Source organism: Lipomyces doorenjongii, assembly GCF_038497915.1.
Source record: "Lipomyces doorenjongii strain NRRL Y-27504 unplaced genomic scaffold V1508scaffold_16, whole genome shotgun sequence".
Classification (NCBI taxonomy): Eukaryota; Fungi; Ascomycota; class Lipomycetes; order Lipomycetales; family Lipomycetaceae; genus Lipomyces; species Lipomyces doorenjongii.
Genome location: NW_027118083.1, coordinates 179,703 through 194,126, shown reverse-complemented (window position 1 = coordinate 194,126; position 14,424 = coordinate 179,703). Strand labels below are relative to the sequence as shown.

Below are 14,424 nucleotides of genomic sequence, written 5' to 3'. Positions count from 1 at the left end.
CCTTTGCGTCCGGGTAATATCGTTTAAGCTCACTGATACCAATTGTGCGGCGCGTGCGACATAATGAAGGATTAAAGTTTTGTTTGTTTACTGACATCGCTGCCATCGCAACAGTGTTTACTGTTACGGCGAGCTCTCGTCTCTATCGACCCAGGCTGCTTCCGGGACGTATAGAAGCAATCTTTAACTCAGCTCTGTCGTTTTGTGATATTCTTGGTACTATACATTGGGCATACACTTTTTCTTCTCTGCGCTTCGGATAGCTAACATTAATATAGCAATGGATGCAGAGAACTTACCGCCAGATTGCGGGTTCGCCGCAACAAGCTTGCAATCCAATATCCCCGTCCCAATTACACCATCTGTGTCGCGAATACCTCAGGCTGCTTTTAAACCTCCGCAAACAGTACAGCTGTCGCCTTTAAGCAAGCGGCATTTCTCTACCGGCGGAGAAGTGCTAGGTGATTTGCGGCCCGAGTTCACAAACATGGCCCCGCCAAAAATGCGGGCTACATCGTCAGTCATGCATCATTCTGCTAGTATGAAGTCTAGCTTAAGCAGCTATAATAATCCTACGTATACTTTAAATGCTGCTAGAAAACCGGGTTTAGATCAGACGATGGAGAAGAAAATTCTGTCTGGTTCCCGAACGACAACAGCATCATCCCGGAAGCAAGCGATGACAGCTCCCGCCACAACCACCACGACTGGAAAGGCATCAGTGAGGCCGATGTCGGCGAGTTCTATTCATCGCCGCACGGGCAGTGTTGGTCAGGCCACGACAGCCCGGCCGAACAGCGCGCAAGAAGAAGACATCTGCGGAGGTAGGCGTATACTCTCCGTCAATACCAACGTTGGTAATCCGCCATGGGATGTCAAGGGTCGACTCGAAAATATGGAACTGAGATTTGAGGAGCTGTTGACTCTTATGGACTCGCAAAAGGCACTATCCGGCTCTAAGATTGACGAACTTCAAGCGAAAGGTAACTAGTCGTTCATTTTAGAGAGCATAGCAGGTAGGCTAACAAGTCGAAAGTCGTTGCATATGAAACAGAACGGGCTGGATCCGATTTGCAGCAGCGAAAACTCCAGGATGCTGCTAATGAATTGCAACAAAAAGTCAGAGAACTAAACAGTGATTTGGAAGATGAGAAGAGGCGGTCGAGAATTGAGAGGGAAGATCTGGAGCGATCTTTAAAGTTAAAGCTAGATGAACAAGAGCGGCTAACAAGGAACAATGAATATGATATTCTACGACAGCATAAGTCGGCGTTAGAGTTTGCAGATGCTGATTATCGTCGCCAACTGGAAGAGCGAAATGCACAGTTTGTGGAGGACATAAATAGAATCAAGTCTCAAAATGAGGAGGAGAAGTGCCAGCTGTTACACCAATTAAAACTCGCCGAGACAGATCTGAAGAAGGAATACGAAAATCAACAGCAGTCATTACAAATAGATATCAATCGTTTAAAGATGGCTGTAGATCAGGAGCGTCAGACTTCTCAGGTTGTCATTGCCAAATTGAAAGAGGACTTAATGGCTGCTCAGAATCAACTTCGCGATATTCAGGCGGAGTTAGACGAAGAGCACCATCGCAGCGCTCTACTTAGAAAGACCATAGACGAACAAGCAGCGTCCTCCATCAGCATGGAATCTTCTAGCAGGACACTGCATATGAAAATACAAGCTCTCGAAGTAGAGCTAAGGAACAGGGACGTGAAAATCTCTGAGATGCAACAGTGCATTGTACAGGCTTGCGAATCAGAAATGGAAATTAGAGAGAAGTTAGTGAAAGAAGAAACACTTCGGCGGATACTGCACAATCAAGTTCAAGAGCTGAAAGGCAATATTCGAGTATTCTGCCGGGTGCGACCTCCGCATAAGAACGAAGTGTCGGATGTGGCTGACATCAAATATCCGGATGGCTCGATTGAAGGTCGTGAAATTGAATTGACTGGCCCAAGTAACGAGAGTGCCCTGGGTATGGCCATGGGCACAGTCACAACTAAGACTCACGTTTTTGCATTCGATAAAGTGTTTGGTCCACGTTCCAAGAATCAAGAGATTTTCAGCGAGATTTCTCAACTCGTCCAGAGTGCGTTGGATGGATATAATGTGTGCATCTTCTGCTATGGTCAAACCGGATCTGGGAAAACCTATACGATGCAAGTGGAATGATGAAGCCCATTATAGTGGTTCGACTAACCTCTAATAGGGCTTCCGAAGATGGCATGATTACAAGAGCTGTTGACCAGATCTTTACTACGGCGACGAACCTTCAGGAAAAAGGGTGGACATACACTGTCCAGGGCCAGTTTCTAGAGATTTACAACGAGACCATTAACGATCTTCTTGTGTGTGCAGATGAATTTGATAAGAAGAAATTAGAAATTAGAAATGACCCTAAGGATGGTAAAATCATGGTGCCAGACTTGACCGTGATATCGTTGGACTCGCAGGAGAGCGTTGCCAAGATGCTGAAGACTGCTTCGGGAAACAGGTCTGTGGCGGCTACAAAGGCGAATGAGAGGTCGTCGCGATCACACAGCGTTTTTATTCTAACGTTGCATGGTGTGAATGTGACTACGCAGGAGAAGAGGGAAGGAACGTTGAACTTGATTGATCTAGCCGGCTCAGAACGCCTATCGCACTCGCAAAGTACAGGTGACCGATTGAAGGAGACTGTTTCGATCAACAAAAGCTTGAGCTGCTTGCGAGATGTCATCACCGCTTTAGGATCAGCAAAAGATGGTAACCACATCCCGTACCGAAATTCTAAGGTAAGCTATTTGTGATTTTGGTCTATGATTATTGGATGCTAAATCGGGCTAGTTGACCTATCTGCTGCAATACTCACTCGGAGGTAATTCAAAGACGCTTATGTTTGTGAATATTTCACCACTTAAGCAACACATTGCCGAAACTCTGAATTCACTTCGATTTGCGACGAAAGTCAACAACACTCAAATTGGCACAGCTAGGAGAAAGTAGGACGTACTTCATGTAAATGTGGCTAGTAAATTTTGATGACTATTGGTTGGTAATCTGTTATTAGTGGTGATTATATCCTTTTCGAAATTCTATTGGTAAACAATGTATATCGGTTGTGTAATTCGTATCGTGCTCGTTGGCCATGTATAGCCGTCAACAAAGTATTTACATATTGTTATACAAAATCGTCATGTAGTATCTGTAGTATAGAAAATTCCAAGTCGTCACGATCTGCCCTTCTTCCAAGCCTTGACGAAATCAAGCTTACTGCTGGCACGCAAATCCTCTCCTACACGCTTTATTCTGCCGATGCGACATATCTCATCGAACGCACTAATGATAACGTTTTTGCTAGATACATCTAGTGGTTCCGCAATGCGAACTCTAACACTCCACGCCTTCCATCGGCACACTACTCGGCAAAGGTAATGCAGGAGCGACCTAGGTGGAATTGGAGTCGTGATGTCTGGTGGGGAGTATTTGATTAGGGATGGGAAAATTCGGCATTTGCTTCCAATATAGTTGGCGCCGTCGGGAATCTGGTCGATTGCAGGAGGAAGCAACGCACGACCGTTAGTCGGTGTGGCTTCGTTGAAGACAACAATCACTTTCTGTGATGCCAGAGCTTTGGCTTGAATTTCAGCCAACGTTGGTGGCGTGGACGATGATGCGGCAACAGGTAAATCCAAGGCTGACAAGATTGCACCGAGAAGGGTATACACCATGATTTCACCGGTGTACGTGGGAATGACGAAAATGGGGTCGACTCTATAGTAAAAGTTAGTTTCGTCTGTGGTATACAAAGACAAAGACGCGCCAGTGACATACACAACAGAATAGACCAAAGCATCCAACGGTGACAGGAAGTTGGAGATAATTATATCACCCGCCTTTGGGGGGTTCGATGGATTTTTCCGAGAAACAGATCGCCGCGCACCGTCGATGCCAATATTCCAATACCATACGCCGAGAATGGTAAGGAGTAATCGCGCAGACACTCTGCGTACAGGATAAGAAGGAACAATAGGTGATATGATGCCGAAATGCAGAGTTCCCAGGGCCATCGCGAGTGGGATCTTCACAATGGACGAGATAACTCCGAGGACGACATTAGCAAGGCGGACTGGTACAGGCGATGATACGAGGGCCGTGCTCGCGAAAGTCGAGGACGGATGGGGCAAAAAAGGTGCAATGCCTGTACCCTTGTCGCGCCACTGCGAGAACTTTTCCATGCTGACAAGAGTGAGCGAGAATGCTGCGGTTCGGAGTCAAAGAGTACAAACGAGCTAGCAGCTGGAGTCGAGCTATGCTCGAAGATGACGTAAGTTAGCTCAAAGCCGTAACTTTCTGAGGTGTGTGCGGCGTGGGTTTTCCGGCTTTCGCAACGATCCTAAAGGAGGGCTCAGTTGGCCTGAGAATATGTCTTCAAGTTCACGAAACAAGTCCTTCGAATGGCGCACCCGACAATCGCCAACGCGCTTAGCTTCCTCAACCAGTACCCTCGTACCGGATCCCTCTGGCGGCTCGGCGGCATGACCGTCATGTCCCTCACGGGCCTACTCTCCCGCACCTTTCTGTACGGCTTTCACAATGTCAATGCATACGGAGTAGACCAGTTTGTCCAAGTTCTCGAAAGGGCAAAAAAGGAGGGCCGCGGTGTCCTGACAGGTAAGTGACCTCTAAGTAGACGCATTGCCGTGCTACTACTGACATAGCACTTGCAGTGTCGAATCACATATCTGTGTATGTCTTGTAGCTTCTGATCGCAGGTGACTGCCGCCGGTACTAATATAGAATCTCAGGGTTGACGACCCAGTTATGTGGGGCCTGCTGCCTATTCGAAAGATGTTTAATCCCACGCATCTCCGCTGGGGTCTAGGTGCTGAGAACATCTGCTTCACCACAAAGTAACTAGGTTCTCCGTATTGTTCCTTGGCACTGACCGTACTAATGTCCTTTAGATTTACAAGCAATTTCTTCTCAATGGGCCAGGTACTTGCCACTGCGCGCTTTGGCACAGGCGTCTACCAAGGTTCAGTCGATTCCGCCATCCTACTTCTCTCGCCATCATCCCGTGACTCACTTCCCAAGACTTCAGACACAGATGCACATCGCTTTCCACCAGCTAACTTGCCGCCGCAATGGATCCATATCTTCCCAGAATCCTTGGTTCATCAGGCATATCCTCCTCATCAGACATCAATGAAGTACTTCCACTGGGGAGTCTCTAGGATCTTACTCGAAGCTGAACAGCTCCCGGTTATCGTCCCTATATTTCATCAAGGTCTCGACGAAGTGTTTCCGGAAGACAGAGAGAACTTGAAGTATATCCCACGGACGGTTGTCTTTCCGAAGTGGAAGAAGGAGAATCGAATGAAGCTCAATTTTAGGTTCGGGGCGCCGTTAAGCGAATCATTTTTTGCTAAAGAGCGGGAACAATGGAAGGACCTGGCCGACGCGCAGCATGACAGTGAAGAGTCCTGGAATCTGCGATCAAAGGTTGCAGCATTGGTCCGTGAGGCCGTTGCGGATGTGCGGAAGAGTATGGGTCTGTCGGATGAGGATCCGCGGTTTAAAGATCCATATTTTTGGTCTAATGTCAGCAAGCTCAGTGGGGTTAAGATTGCTGGCAAGTACGGCAATTCATCAGTCAAAGTTGTCGAAAAGGAAGGTTAGAAACGGCGATTGTACATATAGATTATTAGATTTGTACAGCTTGATTACTTGTATATATGAATGATATAAAAAGTTTTGCGTTCCTTTTATCCGCACATCTGCCAATCCATGACAACGACAGACTTCCATGCAAGCACAGAAATCTATATATGATCTATATATTACAGACATAGCTGTACTTTGCTCTAAGCCATTTACTAATAACCAAATAACAACCTTGATGCTGCCACATTCCAATTTGCCTGTTAACCGATTACTCAGTGTCTTATACGAAAATGCAACGTCAGCTTTTGACACACATTACTCTCTACCATGTCTCGGTGATATATTGCCAAGCGCGATCTTTTTCCTTCCAAAATTCGCTTGCTTCTTCGGCCGTCATATTACCCTCTTTCATCGCCACTATCTTCAGCGCTGCTTCAACACCTTGTCCCATACCTCTAGATGATCCACATACAAACACACGGCCCTCGGGATGTGAAATAACGCTCCATACTAACACGGACTGATCAATTACCTCGTCTTGAACATACTTTTTTGTCCCACAACGGGATTCCACAACCTTACGGACATCACTGTCGTCAACTCCCCATTCCCCAGCATAGAGCTCATCAACTTTGGAGATTAGCACGAATAATAGTCTCAAAAATACAAATAATATCCATACCTAGTGAATCGCGACACCCTTGCAATACCCACACTTTGTTTTTACAGTTTGCATTTTTCAGCCGCCGCTGCACGAATCCCCTGAATGGAGCGATTCCGACACCAGCCCCAATCAGCAGCATCGGACCATCATGTTTAAATTCCCTTGCCAATGGATTGGCTTGAAGTCCACGGAACATTGGAACTGTCACATTCTGGCCCGTCATCGTCAAATGCGCCACACGCTCTAGGAATGCGGTACAGTTTCCTGGCCGCATAGCAAGTTCCCCACGCCAGTTTTCCAACGCTTCATGGACGGTAACTGCAACCTCGATCTTGCGAACCGAGCTGACTCTCTCCCATTCCTCAGGCATAGCATTCGTCTGACATGGCTCGCTCTTTGCCGGTACAGCTTCCCGAATAGGGTCGGACGAGAGACTGTAAAATCTCGGCATCAGTGTCGGAAGAACCGAGACCAGGTGAGCAAATGGTGGGTTCGATGACGGAAAAGCGGAGAGTAGCTGCAGAAGTGTTGGCGGGTACGGGGCGGACCGTAAATTGCAGAATGTGTTCTGACCTTGTTGACTGCAGAGCCAAGAAAGAATCATGGCTTCACTCTGGTTGCAGCTATATTCCGCAAGAACTCGGAGAAGATTTTTTGAAAACACGCCATTGTTAAGGTCCACAGTCCAAGTGAGGATTTCACGCATGCTAGTTCGCAGACGACGCGGTTTATCCTCGCCCCAGATTGTTGGCCAGCGTCCTCCTTGCGTAACAAGGGTAATTTCGAGATTGCTGTCACGTTCCAAAATGCCGAGTCGACTGAATATGTCATCAACTAGAATGGGATCGTTAGGGGGGCAGATACCGACTGCGCCACCAACACGGAAGTCCACACCCTCCATCTCGTCGGGGTAATTGGTAACGTCGAGATCGAAGTGATAAGTACGCTTAACAGCTTCCGGACCGGTCAGAAGCCGGGCGGCCAAGACAGGAACATTGTGGACATTATATGGAAAATGTGGCTTCAGATAACCTGGAGCTTGAAAATGGTCAAACCGGTGTGTGTTCTCGTCCCCTGCGGTTGCCGACCGCACGATGTCGATGTTGGAAAGAGGGAGCGGGGCTACACCTAGAAGACGAGGGATTCGCGTTATCTTGAACAGTGGGAGCCTGAGCGAGTCGAACGCGGGCGTTGTTGGGAAATTAATGCTGGCGAAAGGGGACGGAGGAGGCGTGCCGGATAGGGACGAACTTGTGGCGGCGTCGGTCGTGGTCGAGGTCGATAGGAAGCAGCAGCCTCCTCCACAGCACTCCGAGTCGACTTGGTCGGCATCGAGCTGCGGATCGGCGACGGCCAGAGAAGTAAAAACTCGAGTGAAGTCAGTACCGAGCGTCGTGAGTCGTGCGCGGGACCGCCGTGGTGAAGACGACGACTCTATGATGTCAGACGCGATCCGCTCGAGGGCAGAGGAAGACGGCGCCATAGCCGTCGTAAACTATATGTTTGTAATTACACGTGATTGTGAAAGAAAACAACAAACTCGAGAGGGAATTGATAGATTATATAATGGATATAATGCAGTGGCAAAATATGATGGGGTCCATTGTCGAAATTGTCTCGGGAGGAGCCGCACGGATTTTGGCGTACAATGGCGCGCAAGGGTGGAGCACAGTATTTGTTACAGCAATCGCCGCCCCCCCCCCCCCCCCTTTTCCCCGGGGATTTCCGCGAGTTCTGACAGCTTCCGTTAAAATTTTTCACTGAATCTCGGTACAAACTTCATCCCAGCCCACGTTACCACTGGGTGAGCTGGCGGACATGTCGCTCTCGACCATCCTGCATTCAGGGGCAAAATGCCCAGATATTTTACTAAAATCATGCAGTATTGAACTTGGGTGAGTAAATAAAGTTCGGTACAAACGGGCGATTTTAACCCTTTTCGTTGAGTACCCCTGCATATGTCGTAGAACTTGTACAACAGTCCAGACGACATGCGAGATATTACGTAAGAGACTACTAATCGAACACTTTCTGCAGGACTGACTATTATAATTTCAAAGAGTAATAATTACCTACCGACAGAACCGTTCTCCCCCATTGCGGGCAAGTAAAAACATCATCTAATCGAGCAGCTAAATTGCATACTGGTAGTTAAGAGTTAGTTTGTGTGAGACCCACATGTCCCACCATTCACCGCGGCGAACATCGTCTACCAGGGTCAGACTATAAGTTACCCCAAAGTACGTGGAGAAATCAATCACACATGGTGACGGCTGCTCTAATATACCCTAACCTGTGCGGCTTCATGTGTAATAGCGCATCGCTAACTTTAACAAGATCGCAGACCCAGCGCCAAACGATGGCTACCACACTCATACCTTAGGGTGAACATATGCTTTAAGTATATCGATCTATCTCATATCTAACCAGCGTATTGCCATTTGCAGGACCTTTCTTTAGAGCCGCAACACCGTTGTCAGAATCAGTGAAAATTCGGACGGGTTCGTCATCTTTCATAAAGCCGAATGAAACTAGTAGACGTTTCGCGTACAGAGCTTGTTTGCTTGCGTCACTCAAACAAACATTCTGCTGCTGTTGTAGATGGAGTGACGATTGACTGCTTATGAAGACTGCCATGCTACTGGAGATCCAGCAAAGAAAATAACCCATCCCTGAGTTGATTTACCCGTCAGGATGATCGCCATGCGAGGCATCCATGTAAACTTCCAAACCTCTATTGGGATCACGATCAAGGACTAAAATGAGGTCGGTCTACAGATTCAAATAGCGCAGGACCGATTTATATTGAAATCTTGTTCCGATGGACCAGTCAGCTTGTGTTGGAATCGACGTACGACGTACGACGTACGTTGTATCTGGCCGAGTTCTTGCTTGTCAACCAATTAAGACGTCCAACAAGCTTCTGATATTGGTTCAGGAATGTTGGATCAAGAGATTTTCTGCTTCAATCAACTTATGCCTGGATCAATTTGAGATGCGGCGGTCATTACAACGGTCCATATTGAATGGGTTCAACGTCTCATGAACGTAAGATTCCTGAGATGGAGTAAACGTTTTAGCTTCATCACGAGATAGGGCACATCCCAAAAACTTTTTGGTTCTCCAATCCGCTTTATCCTATATTCATAATCCAATGCATGAAGCAGTTGATCAACGGCTTCCTTAGAATTGGCCGCAATAATCGTATCATCAACGTACAAGACAGATATTCTAATGTATCATCGTCCGGACGACTTCAAGTTATACATACGCCCACTTTCCAGGCAAGAATTGAACGTCAGATGGTTCCGGTATTAACGGTCAATCTTATTATCCCGCAATTTTGCGACCTTTTCTTCCATAGCATTGAATCAATATTCCTTTTGAGGTGATGCTTTTACTTCCGTGGTAATTGTTGGGAATCTTTATATTCCACCTTTTCAATGTCCCAGATAGAACAGCAATACCAATCAGATCAGCTGATTCCTTGTGTAAATGCCCTTATATCGGCATTGATTGATCTATTGCAAGAATTGGGGGATCAATCAGTCCCGAATCGGCGCCGATTATTTCTGTATTAATAACGTTTTTGTAAGACTCCCAAGATCTACGTGTCTCATACATTGGCGTACACGCACAGCTTCAGCTTCAGCGGCTTACTCTTTATCAAAACATACTGTCTTTCTCCCTCCTTGTCCTTCGCGCTGAGAGCGGCGTGGTTTATCTTTTGATTTATCTCAGAAACATATGGCGAAAACCCCGGGAAGGTGGTCTACAGCTTGGTACTCCTGTCCACTTCGTCTTGCGAGGCGAGATCCACTTAGATATCAATGTTCTCGAGTGTATAATTAAATTCCTCATAATCAGGGACATTCAATAAGAGTAAAATAGTCTCAGCATGGTCGAAGACATGTTCGTTTAAATCATAATCATAAATGTTCCTATTTATATTGTCAAGAAGTGTTCTACAGCGTAACAACATCATTAGCTTGCGTAAGAATTGTTTTTCCTCCGTTGATTCAGGATATAAAAAGTCAATGTTGTTCCAGGATCAGGATGTCGGATAAGATCAAGATCATTCAGGTCCATTATTAACCTTGATGCTTCACTTTTCCAAAAGGTAACATCCCTAGATATCTCAATCTTCCCAATATCAAGATGTTATAAACATGTCCATGATCCCCAATATATTTAACATGGCATCCGACTCGCGCTTTCGGTTCCATCTTGAGCGATTTGACCCTCTCTTCCATCTCTATATGAATATAAGCTTTACAACCCCAAACACGGAGATGTTGCAATGAGGGTTTCGGATTCGGAAGTTTAAGTTCATCTCGCCATTGCTGTAGGGTGATTTCTTTGTGCATTCTCTATTAAGAGGTGAGATAATATAGACCATAGTCCCTCGAGCAAAGGGCCACAAATGATGCGGTAAGCCAACATCAATCGTCATAACTCTTCATGTTTGAACAGTATAGAACTGCAAGCAACCGCTCGATCGCACCTTCGGTTCCGGCGTACCAGGTGCACAATCTCACATTGTAATTCCCTTTGATTTCTCCCAGTTAACAAACTTGTTGAATTCTTTCCAAGGTCTTTAGCGATTAGATAAGGGACATCTTGTTGCGTTATAAAACTCATTGCAAAAGGTCATACAGACATTATATAAATAAATAAACAAATGAATCCGAGTCTTATTATCAAGTAATTAATTTTTGCAATACCAGTTGGATTGATAGCTTGCATGTGAATGTAAATAATCTGACCAGCTGCAGTCGCCTTGGGCAAAGGACCTCTAGATATTATCCGTGTTGCTTTACCCAATCGACAAGGTTTGGAGTGCTGTACATGCGCACCCGATCTTTAATATCAGAATTAATTCTCAGTATTTTTGCATCGAGCTCACCCGTGTAAAGCAAGGCGTCGATCTTGCAAAATGGCAGAGACTGAACTCAGTCGTAGCGCAGCTTTACAATTTCTGGCTAATGTCTATACAATAAATGACATGAACGCCATTTGAATAACGTAGTCCGCAAGCGAGCTTGCTGCGCACTTGACCACCTACAAGCGCGTTCGAAGTTCCACAAGTCCACGATAACACAGAAAATCAATTGAATCTACTCTGAATCCTCATCATTGGACGTCTCCAATACTTCTTGACAAGTGCGCGCATTAAGTCCTGTGTTTCCGCAGACACCACATCGCCGCGCACGTACTTCTCTCCTCGGCCGACGACCACTGTTTCGACGTAATTCTTGCTGTGTCTGCTGTTCTACGTCCCTCTGGAATATCAGATCTTGTCGCTCTTGTAGATTAAGTGATCCTCCCTGCTGTAAACGTGTCTTTTTGGCTCTACGACGTTTACTTAATATCGAATTGGCCTCCCGGAGTTCGGACAGCTCCGCGCGTAGAAGAGTAACCTCGTGCATAATAGCTCGCGCACCTTTCGCAAACTGGTCGATAGCGCCGTAAATAGAGGTTGGCGAGCTATCCTGATGCCTGGCAATTCGATTCTTGACAAGTTCGGATTGCGAAATTGCTTCTGTCGGGTTTTGTGGTGCCTTCGATACCCAAGGTTGAGGCTCGAGTAGAGGGGACCCAACGGGTGTTGGCGTCCTGAACTTAACATACAGTTTCAAAATGACACTTTCTGGATCGAATGGAATAAGTCCTGCCCCTCTAAAGCCCGCTTTGATATTTGTTTCGGTCATTGCAGCCTGGAATGCGGCGTAAAATGCTGTAAAGAAATCTTCCTTAGTAATGTGCGTAATATGCGCTCGCATTAAGTCTCCGACTTTCCGACCGTACGCTTGCTTTAGCGGACCAAAGCAACCAACATCTAATGGTTTGAGCTTATGAGACGAGCGAGCGGGCATGCAGAGGGTAATGGTGTTGTGTTCTTTGCAATAGAGCTCGAAGTCGGTGGAATGGTGGCTCTCATGCCCGTCGAGGATCAAGAGACAATATACTCCGGATGTTCGTGACTTTGTATGCTTATTAAAGTGCTGAATCCATTCCAGGCCTCTTTCGTTCGTTGTCCAATCGCAGTAAGAGCGATTACCCAGTCGTGAGGTATTGTGCTCTTTTCATACCAAGACGATAGGTGATTTTGCCCGCAACGATGATGTACGGCGGGATCGGTGAGCCGCGAGAATTTATCCCCTGGATTACTGTAGCCCATTCTCTATTACCTTGCTGAGCCATTCTTGGTCTTCCACGTCGTTCGGAGCTCGTAACTACCATGCCGGTCGAGATTATGCCCATCATAAACCCGGTCTCGTCGAAGTTGTATACGTCAACCACCCCGATGCCGTATTTGGCCATCGTATTCCGCACAAGTTCAAACCACGATCGAAACACGTCTGGATCCTTGCATTGGACTCTCTGATAGTCGATTCTTCGATTTAAACGCGTTCGGAGCTCGGGTTGTCGCTTGACAAAGTTTGAAGCCCAGCTCTTTCCAACGCGTGACGCGTCGCGGTCGCGTAGCAATCGATTAGCCATATCTTCAACACTACACAGTCTAGGAGGCAATGATCGCGAATCTAGGTCGATTATATAGCGGACAATGATTGCTTCCTCTAAGTTTGTAAGTTTCGCGAATTGGCCGTGATATCGTGTCGTGATGGTGTGCCCTTCAAACGCGACCTCAGAGTAGATTAGCTAACAGAGTAGATCGCTGCGGCACGTCTTTTACTAAGATTCGGGTCTCGGTCAATGGCCTTGATGGCAATATTCAATCTGGCTTCGTTTGAAGTTGATTCCATTCTGTTTGTGGGAGAATCAAAGGTTTAAAATTGGACTGTATCAATTTCTATGAAAGTGAGCAGCTCGCTTGGGTGCGCAGCTCCCTTATGGATTACGCTATTTGTATATCCCACAATTGTATCATTTATCATCCTTCTAATTGTATTATCCTTATGCAATTCCATGATCTAATTGTTCGTATGCCTAAAGCTTAAATAAAAGATCTAGGAATGTAGTAAGCAACAAAGACCATATCTGTGTAAGGACCATGCCTTATATCAAGGCACGTAATTGTTTCCCAAAACCCTTCGCAGATCCCATTGAACCATTCGAACACTTTATTTCTTCTCGTTTTTTAAAGCAAAGTCATGATAATTGCTGAACAAGACGCTATCCCCAACAAGATTCTTTCCAGAATATGAATCTGCAATCCATTGACCGTAGAGATTCGTCATATGAGTGACACTGAGATTGTACGAACGACCCCCGTTGATATGAAGGTCTGGAGTACGAAAGTCATCGATGTTATTTGTTTGGTTGAGTTCTCACCCATTTGATCGTTCTTCCCTTTCTTTCATGCTGTATCTGTTTATCGAGCTCTATTCTCTGTATTGAATGAAGACCTTCCTGTACTGTAAAGCGAGTGTACCTCCATGTCTTAAACATATTCGACGGCGCTGATGACGTAGATTGGCTGGATTTGTCTCTTGTAATGCTTGTGTTGTACCTCAGCTTGAAGAAGGACGGGACGAATGCATCATCATATGCCGCGGCACCTTTAATAATCTGATCGATTCGAGTTGGTAAGCTACTCTGGTATTTTTCCATCCGGTCAACCATTATGAAACCGGGTTCATCAAAGTTGTCTCAATAATTCCGTACTTACCGATTTGTGCCGCACTCGCTTATGAAATAGGCTGCTTAGTAATGAAGCCGCGATGATATCCTTGGACCGAAGTCATATTGTGTTCTTGACACACTAATTTTTTTCTAAGTTCTGCTTATATAGCACATCTAGTTTCTTAATCTCTTACCCTTAATAAGAGGGCCACTCCACAAAGTTTGAATAAATTAAATAGGCAAAAATCGAAAATGGCCACCAAACTTTTATAACGTAATGTATGGGGAACTGGGTCATATGGGGAACCTGGTCACCAAATACCCCACTCTACTTTGGGAACTCTATAACTTATAACATGGGCTATAACCAACCTTCTAAAAGCGATCAATCTGAAGAAGAGATCCAAAAGTCTATTGAGGCCTTAGAAAAGAATGAATTTCCGGCAATTAGAAGTGCTGCCCACCACTTTGAAGTTCCCAAGTCAACTCTCATCAATCGAATGGCTGGAGCTAAATCGCGT

General features: G+C 45.9%; 4 protein-coding genes across 4 annotated transcripts; 2 read left to right on the top strand and 2 right to left on the bottom strand.

The window, feature by feature from the left end:
* Nucleotides 1-108: 108 nt before the first annotated feature.
* V1508DRAFT_414971 (P-loop containing nucleoside triphosphate hydrolase protein) lies at nucleotides 109-3,201 on the top strand. Its single transcript, XM_066940006.1, has 5 exons — nucleotides 109-216; nucleotides 279-983; nucleotides 1,037-2,165; nucleotides 2,216-2,780; nucleotides 2,833-3,201. The coding sequence occupies exons 2-5, from the start codon at nucleotides 281-283 to the stop codon at nucleotides 2,989-2,991; spliced, it is 2,556 nt and encodes an 851-aa protein (XP_066796684.1). The 5' UTR covers nucleotides 109-216; nucleotides 279-280; the 3' UTR covers nucleotides 2,992-3,201.
* On the bottom strand, nucleotides 2,917-4,361 carry V1508DRAFT_414970 (uncharacterized protein). Its single transcript, XM_066940005.1, has 3 exons — nucleotides 3,820-4,361; nucleotides 2,999-3,759; nucleotides 2,917-2,934 (listed from the first exon to the last, which is right to left on the bottom strand). Exons 1-2 carry the CDS (start codon nucleotides 4,221-4,223, stop codon nucleotides 3,216-3,218), a joined length of 948 nt encoding a protein of 315 aa, XP_066796683.1. The 5' UTR covers nucleotides 4,224-4,361; the 3' UTR covers nucleotides 2,917-2,934; nucleotides 2,999-3,215.
* A 53-nt stretch (nucleotides 4,362-4,414) lies between these two features.
* V1508DRAFT_414967 (uncharacterized protein) lies at nucleotides 4,415-5,811 on the top strand. The gene is made up of 4 exons (XM_066940004.1): nucleotides 4,415-4,659; nucleotides 4,716-4,734; nucleotides 4,794-4,898; nucleotides 4,953-5,811. Exons 1-4 carry the CDS (start codon nucleotides 4,443-4,445, stop codon nucleotides 5,665-5,667), a joined length of 1,056 nt encoding a protein of 351 aa, XP_066796682.1. The 5' UTR covers nucleotides 4,415-4,442; the 3' UTR covers nucleotides 5,668-5,811.
* V1508DRAFT_414964 (uncharacterized protein) lies at nucleotides 5,707-7,959 on the bottom strand. Its single transcript, XM_066940003.1, has 2 exons — nucleotides 6,335-7,959; nucleotides 5,707-6,282 (listed from the first exon to the last, which is right to left on the bottom strand). The coding sequence occupies exons 1-2, from the start codon at nucleotides 7,797-7,799 to the stop codon at nucleotides 5,975-5,977; spliced, it is 1,773 nt and encodes a 590-aa protein (XP_066796681.1). The 5' UTR covers nucleotides 7,800-7,959; the 3' UTR covers nucleotides 5,707-5,974.
* Between the last annotated feature and the right edge of the window lie 6,465 nt (nucleotides 7,960-14,424).